At 48.3% G+C, this 7,714-nt stretch overlaps 1 protein-coding gene across 1 annotated transcript; it reads right to left on the reverse strand.

The window, feature by feature from the left end:
- Positions 1 to 720: 720 nt before the first annotated feature.
- Positions 721 to 7,636, reverse strand: tpcn3 (two pore segment channel 3). The gene is made up of 9 exons (XM_034679463.1): positions 7,582 to 7,636; positions 7,349 to 7,462; positions 5,632 to 5,719; positions 5,463 to 5,532; positions 5,141 to 5,357; positions 2,253 to 2,343; positions 1,626 to 1,739; positions 1,392 to 1,504; positions 721 to 1,014 (listed from the first exon to the last, which is right to left on the reverse strand). Exons 1-9 carry the CDS (start codon positions 7,634 to 7,636, stop codon positions 893 to 895), a joined length of 984 nt encoding a protein of 327 aa, XP_034535354.1. The 3' UTR covers positions 721 to 892.
- Positions 7,637 to 7,714: the final 78 nt, after the last annotated feature.

Genomic DNA, 7,714 nt, shown 5'->3' on the forward strand with positions numbered 1-7,714 from the left:
ATCTGGGCGGACTCTGTATTTTATATCAAGACTGGTTGAGACCACCACTGATGGTCTTTGTGTCCCTGTCAGTACTGTGATCAGAGAGGATAAGTTCCTCCTCTGGTTCAGTCTCAGGGGAACGATAGCTGGGAGGTTAAAGCTAGCTGTTTGTACGGGGTCACCATGTGTTGGTCACAAAGCTGTTTGTAGTGGTTTCATGTGAACCGTATGACCCACAGGGGGACAGAGCTGTGAATATGTTGATGTAGTTCCCCCTCTGAACACCAGGGGGACAGAGCTGTGAACATGTTGATGTAGTTCCCCCTCTGAACACCAGGGGGACACAGAGCTGTGAATATATTGATGTAGTTCCCCCTCTGACCCACAGGGGGACACAGAGCTGTGAATATGTTGATGTAGTTCCCTCTCTGAACACCAGGGGGACACAGAGCTGTGAATATGTTGATGTAGTTCCCCCTCTGAACACCAGGGGGACACAGAGCTGTGAATATGTTGATGTAGTTCCCCCTCTGAACACCAGGGGGACACAGAGCTGTGAATATGTTGATGTAGTTCCCCCTCTGAACACCAGGGGGACACAGAGCTGTGAATATGTTGATGTAGTTCCCCCTCTGAACACCAGGGGGACACAGAGCTGTGAATATGTTGATGTAGTTCCCTCTCTGAACACCAGGGGGAGTCTCAGCTCAGGGTGTGTTAATAAAGGCCGTGCAGAGATGAAGGGTGTAAATAATCTTTATGTAGAAATACATTCTTCACAGAGCGACAGGAGCACGTATAAAAATAGAACACTACATGTGGACTGGTGGTCCTGGACTCTTCAGGTCTGAGTATAAAAAGCTTCATATATGAATCTGGTTCCCTTTATTTATAAATCTGTACATGAGCTCTAGGCTGGGCTGAACGTCGGGTTGGAGAAGTTCCCGTCGGGGTCGTCGGCCTCCGCGAGGTCTTTGGGGTCCAGATCGGCCTCGAACATCCGCTGCAGCAGAGCGTCCACGGTCCGATACCCTGAGAGGAAACACAACCGGTCACTGATGATCAAGACTTGGATCCCCTGAGCTCACCTTCAGGTTCTCTATAAACACTGAGACAGTGTGACTCTCAGGAAACAGTCCGTCCAAGTTCACGTTCCAGAGTAGGAGAATTAAAAAAGGGGTCCCACAGGGCGCCGTCCTGGGTCCTCTAGTTCTTATCAGACTCTTCTTTCACACCATGTTTCATATTAATAAATGTTTTAATGTTTTAATATTTGATCCTTTAAATGTTGCAAACAGAAGTCCCATCTGTTAACATGGAGGGGGCGGGGCTTATGGGGTAGCCCTGAGTGTTTTGGCGGTGCTCTTACCCTCTGCTCTCTCTCCGTGCTCGCTCAGACGGGTTCTTACTTTTTGAAGCGATCTTAAACATCAGGGTGGGTTTGCTGTTTGCTGATTGGACGGTTCCCAGGTCGTTGTCGCAGGTTTCCATGGCATTCACCAAATTATCCTCCACCTTCTCCCTGACGGAGAGAACAAGAGGACGACTTCATCACCCCCGTGTAATACCATCACTGTGTTTGAATTAGACCAATCAGAGGAAAGCATCAAACAAGCTCCTCCCATCACTGGTGGTCTACATACTGAGCCACGGCCAGCTCCAGCTCCTCGATCTTCTTCTCCAGAGACGACTGCAGGTCCCCCTTATCCACCGAGTACTCCAAGAAGAACGCCTCCAGGACGAACGCCACGAAGATGCTGCAAGACAAGAGACATGACAGGATTACACATCAACGTCCTTAATGGGACGTCCCAAAACCTGCAGTTCCTCTAGAGTCCACTAGAGTCTGTCTCCTGCAGTTCCTCCAGAGTCCACTAGAGTCTGTCTCCTGCAGTTCCTCCAGAGTCCACTAGAGTCTGTCTCCTGCAGTTCCTCCAGAGTCCACTAGAGTGTGTCTCCTGCAGTTCCTCCAGAGTCCACTAGAGTGTGTCACCTGCAGTTCCTCCAGAGTCCACTAGAGTGTGTCTCCTGCAGTTCCTCCAGAGTCCACTAGAGTGTGTCTCCTGCAGTTCCTCCAGAGTCCACTAGAGTGTGTCTCCTGCAGTTCCTCCAGAGTCCACTAGAGTATGTCACCTGCAGTTCCTCCAGAGTCCACTAGAGTCTGTCTCCTGCAGTTCCTCCAGAGTCCACTAGAGTGTGTCTCCTGCAGTGAGTCAGTCCCCATAGAAGTTTAACTTGAATCATGAAAACATTGTTTTTAAAAGTCTTACTTGATGATGATGATGACGACGATGATGTGAAAGAGGATGAAGAAGAGCTGAGCGGACACGTGTGTGACCAAGGCGAAGCCGCTGCTGAGCAGTGAAGACACGTTAAGGAACCATGGCGACTAAAGCCTAGTTTAGCATGGTCTGGATTAGCTTAGCCTGCCAAAGATTAACTTAGTCCAGCTTAGGTTTAAACCCTGTAAACATGGCAGCCCCCTGTGAGGCGTTCAGGTACATGAGACTAAACCCTGTAAACATGACAAACAGCCCCCTGTGAGGCGTTCAGGTACATGAGATTAAACCCTGTAAACATGACAAACAGCCCCCTGTGAGGTGTTCAGGTACATGAGATTAAACCCTGTAAACATGACAAACAGCCCCCTGTGAGGCGTTCAGGTACATGAGATTAAACCCTGTAAACATGACAAACAGCCCCCTGTGAGGCGTTCAGGTACATTAGACTAAACCCTGTAAACATGACAAACAGCCCCCTGTGAGGCGTTCAGGTACATGAGATTAAACCCTGTAAACATGACAGCCCCCTGTGAGGCGTTCAGGTACATGAGATTAAACCCTGTAAACATGACAGCCCCCTGTGAGGCGTTCAGGTACATGAGATTAAACCCTGTAAACATGACAGCCCCCTGTGAGGCATTCAGGTACATGAGACTAAACCCTGTAAACATGGCAGCCCCCTGTGAGGCGTTCAGGTACATGAGATTAAACCCTGTAAACATGACAGCCCCCTGTGAGGCGTTCAGGTACATGAGATTAAACCCTGTAAACATGACAGCCCACTGTGAGGCGTTCAGGTACATGGGACTAAACCCTGTAAACATGACAAACAGCCCACTGTGAGGCGTTCAGGTACATGAGACTAAACCCTGTAAACATGACAAACAGCCCACTGTGAGGCATTCAGGTACATTAGACTAAACCCTGTAAACATGACAAACAGCCCACTGTGAGGCGTTCAGGTACATTAGACTAAACCCTGTAAACATGGCAGCCCCCTGTGAGGCGTTCAGGTACATGAGACTAAACCCTGTAAACATGACAAACAGCCCACTGTGAGGCGTTCAGGTACATTAGACTAAACCCTGTAAACATGGCAGCCCACTGTGAGGCGTTCAGGTACATGAGATTAAACCCTGTAAACTTGGCAGCCCACTGCGAGGCGTTCAGGTACATTAGACTAAACCCTGTAAACTTGGCAGCCCCCTGTGAGGCGTTCAGGTACATTAGACTAAACCCTTTAAACATGGCAGCCCCCTGTGAGGCGTTCAGGTACATGAGACTAACCCCTGTAAACTTGGCAGCCCCCTGTGAGGCGTTCAGGTACATGAGAATAAACCCTGTAAACATGGCAGCCCCCTGTGAGGCGTTCAGGTACATGAGACTAACCCCTGTAAACATGGCAGCCCCCTGTGAGGCGTTCAGGTACATGAGACTAAACCCTGTAAACTTGGCAGCCCCCTGTGAGGCGTTCAGGTACATTAGACTAAACCCTTTAAACATGGCAGCCCCCTGTGAGGCGTTCAGGTACATGAGACTAAACCCTTTAAACATGGCAGCCCACTGTGAGGCGTTCAGGTACATGAGACTAAACCCTGTAAACATGGCAGCCCCCTGTGAGGCGTTCAGGTACATGAGAATAAACCCTTTAAACATGGCAGCCCACTGTGAGGCGTTCAGGTACATGAGACTAAACCCTGTAAACATGGCAGCCCCCTGTGAGGCGTTCAGGTACATGAGACTAAACCCTGTAAACATGGCAGCCCCCTGTGAGGCGTTCAGGTACATGAGAATAAACCCTTTAAACATGGCAGCGCCCTGTGAGGCGTTCAGGTACATGAGACTAAACCCTGTAAATATGACAAACAGCCCCCTGTGAGGCGTTCAGGTACATGAGACTAACCCCTGTAAACATGACAAACAGCCCCCTGTGAGGCGTTCAGGTACATGAGACTAACCCCTGTAAACATGGCAGCCCCCTGTGAGGCGTTCAGGTACATGAGATTAAACCCTGTAAACTTGGCAGCCCCCTGTGAGGCGTTCAGGTACATGAGAATAAACCCTTTAAACATGGCAGCCCCCTGTGAGGCATTCAGGTACATGAGACTAAACCCTGTAAACATGGCAGCCCCCTGTGAGGCATTCAGGTACATGAGACTAAACCCTGTAAACATGACAGCCCCCTGTGAGGCGTTCAGGTACATGAGACTAAACCCTGTAAACATGACAGCCCACTGTGAGGCGTTCAGGTACATGAGATTAAACCCTGTAAACATGACAGCCCCCTGTGAGGCGTTCAGGTACATGAGAATAAACCCTGTAAACATGACAGCCCACTGTGAGGCGTTCAGGTACATGAGACTAAACCCTGTAAACATGGCAGCCCCCTGTGAGGCGTTCAGGTACATGAGACTAAACCCTTTAAACATGGCAGCCCCCTGTGAGGCGTTCAGGTACATGAGACTAAACCCTGTAAACTTGGCAGCCCCCTGTGAGGCGTTCAGGTACATGAGACTAAACCCTTTAAACATGGCAGCCCCCTGTGAGGCGTTCAGGTACATGAGAATAAACCCTGTAAACATGACAGCCCACTGTGAGGCGTTCAGGTACATGAGACTAAACCCTTTAAACATGGCAGCCCCCTGTGAGGCGTTCAGGTACATGAGATTAAACCCTGTAAATATGACAAACAGCCCCCTGTGAGGCGTTCAGGTACATGAGATTAAACCCTGTAAACATGGCAGCCCCCTGTGAGGCGTTCAGGTACATGAGACTAAACCCTGTAAACATGGCAGCCCCCTGTGAGGCGTTCAGGTACATGAGATTAAACCCTTTAAACTTGGCAGCCCCCTGTGAGGCGTTCAGGGGAAGGATATCGTGCCACTGGTTGACCACGGTGAGCTCCACCAGCAGGATGAAGGAGGAGACCACGTTGTTGAAGTTGTTCTTGCAGTAGTTGAGTTGAGCGAAGGTGGATCCGTTCAGCAGAACGTTCCCGCAGTACTCCCTGGTCTCGTCGGTCAGGTCCTCCACGTACCTCACCTTCCCTTTGAACAGCTCCATCCCCACCATCGCAAAGATGTAGTATATCACCTGAGGGGGCGGAGCCACATTCAGTACCAGGATGCTCACGCCACTTAGTAGCCGTGGATTAAACATGATCAGGTGGTTTGATGCTAATGCTAGCTGTTAACTCACAACGATCAGCTGTCCGAACGTGAGGATGGCGGGTCCGATCCGGATCAGGGTGTTGATGATGGTACGAAACCTGATGGGGAACACGGTCCACATCGTTAGCAAGGCGACCAATTAAACACAAACACACAACAACGAGTCCTGAAACATGAGGGGGGGGGGGGGTCTGAACCTCTTGATGCTGTCGACGACCCGGATCAGTCTGAGGACTCTCAGGATGAAGACTATGTCCAGGATCTGACGACTGGTGATTCCCCCGACTACCACAAGACAGGAAACAAGATTAAGATTAAACACAGACATGACTCTGTAGTGGAAGTCACTGCATTAAACACAGACATGACTCTGTAGTGGAAGTCACTGCATTAAACACAGACATGACTCTGTAGTGGAAGTCACTGCATTAAAAACAGACATGACTCTGTAGTGGAAGTCACTGCATTAAACACAGACATGACTCTGTAGTGGAAGTCACTGCATTAAACACAGACATGACTCTGTAGTGGAAGTCACTGCATTAAACACAGACATGACTCTGTAGTGGAAGTCACTGCATTAAACACAGACATGACTCTGTAGTGGAAGTCACTGCATTAAACACAGACATGACTCTGCAGTGGAAGTCACTGCATTAAACACAGACATGACTCTGTAGTGGAAGTCACTGCATTAAACACAGACATGACTCTGTAGTGGAAGTCACTGCATTAAACACAGACATGACTCTGTAGTGGAAGTCACTGCATTAAACACAGACATGACTCTGTAGTTGAAGTCACTGCATTAAACACAGACATGACTCTGTAGTGGAAGTCACTGCATTAAACACAGACATGACTCTGTAGTTGAAGTCACTGCATTAAACACAGACATGACTCTGCAGTGGAAGTCACTGCATTAAACACAGACATGACTCTGTAGTGGAAGTCACTGCATTATAAACAGACATGACTCTGTAGTGGAAGTCACTGCATTAAACACAGACATGACTCTGTAGTGGAAGTCACTGCATTAAACACAGACATGACTCTGCAGTGGAAGTCACTGCATTAAACACAGACATGACTCTGTAGTGGAAGTCACTGCATTAAACACAGACATGACTCTGTAGTGGAAGTCACTGCATTATAAACAGACATGACTCTGTAGTTGAAGTCACTGCATTAAACACAGACATGACTCTGTAGTGGAAGTCACTGCATTATAAACAGACATGACTCTGTAGTGGAAGTCACTGCATTAAACATGACTCTGTAGTGGAAGTCACTGCATTATAAACAGACATGACTCTGTAGTGGAAGTCACTGCATTAAACACAGACATGACTCTGTAGTTGAAGTCACTGCATTAAACACAGACATGACTCTGCAGTGGAAGTCACTGCATTAAACACAGACATGACTCTGTAGTTGAAGTCACTGCATTAAACACAGACATGACTCTGTAGTGGAAGTCACTGCATTATAAACAGACATGACTCTGTAGTGGAAGTCACTGCATTAAACATGACTCTGTAGTGGAAGTCACTGCATTATAAACAGACATGACTCTGTAGTGGAAGTCACTGCATTAAACACAGACATGACTCTGTAGTTGAAGTCACTGCATTAAACACAGACAGGACTCTGTAGTGGAAGTCACTGCATTAAAAACAGACATGACTCTGTAGTGGAAGTCACTGCATTAAACACAGACATGACTCTGTAGTGGAAGTCACTGCATTAAACACAGACATGACTCTGTAGTGGAAGTCACTGCATTAGAAACAGACATGACTCTGTAGTGGAAGTCACTGCATTAAACACAGACATGACTCTGTAGTGGAAGTCACTGCATTAAAAACAGACATGACTCTGTAGTGGAAGTCACTGCATTAAATAAAGTCTTACTCGGCGTCACGGCGGAGTTGATGATCGTAGCGATGAGAGCGGAGATGACGATGATCGTGTCGAACCTGAAACAGGAAACAAACGTTGTAAACGTTAAAGTCGTCAAAGTGACGACTCGTTAAAGATCGGCTGAATGAAAGCGGCTCTTTCACTCTGCAAGCAGAGCTCACACAGAGACCACCTCTTCTTCTTCTTCTGTGGTTTTTATAAGAACTCATGAAACACGCTCACACGCTGCTCAGCCGCTCGGCTCACCAGCAGGGGGCGCAGCGCTGTGAAGAGAAGCATGACGTCAGCAGCTGCAGGGCGGGGTTCATCAGACTCTAGGACAGTTTGAGGGTTTAGTCCTCGTGGACCGAATCACTG

Source organism: Notolabrus celidotus, unplaced genomic scaffold, assembly GCF_009762535.1.
Source record: "Notolabrus celidotus isolate fNotCel1 unplaced genomic scaffold, fNotCel1.pri scaffold_89B_arrow_ctg1, whole genome shotgun sequence".
NCBI lineage: Eukaryota > Metazoa > Chordata > Actinopteri > Labriformes > Labridae > Notolabrus > Notolabrus celidotus.

Bases quoted from the DNA above. Each gene is read 5' to 3' on its own strand.
- tpcn3 (XM_034679463.1), bottom strand. From the start codon at position 7,636: ATGCTTCTCTTCACAGCGCTGCGCCCCCTGCTGGTGAGCCGAGCGGCT. The intron at 5,533-5,631 runs GTTCAGACCCCC...GTTCCCCATCAG, and splicing joins GTCGTCGACAGCATCAAGAG to GTTTCGTACCATCATCAACA. The intron at 2,344-5,140 runs ATATCCTTCCCC...ACGTGTCTTCAC, and splicing joins CGTGGTCAACCAGTGGCACG to TGCTCAGCAGCGGCTTCGCC.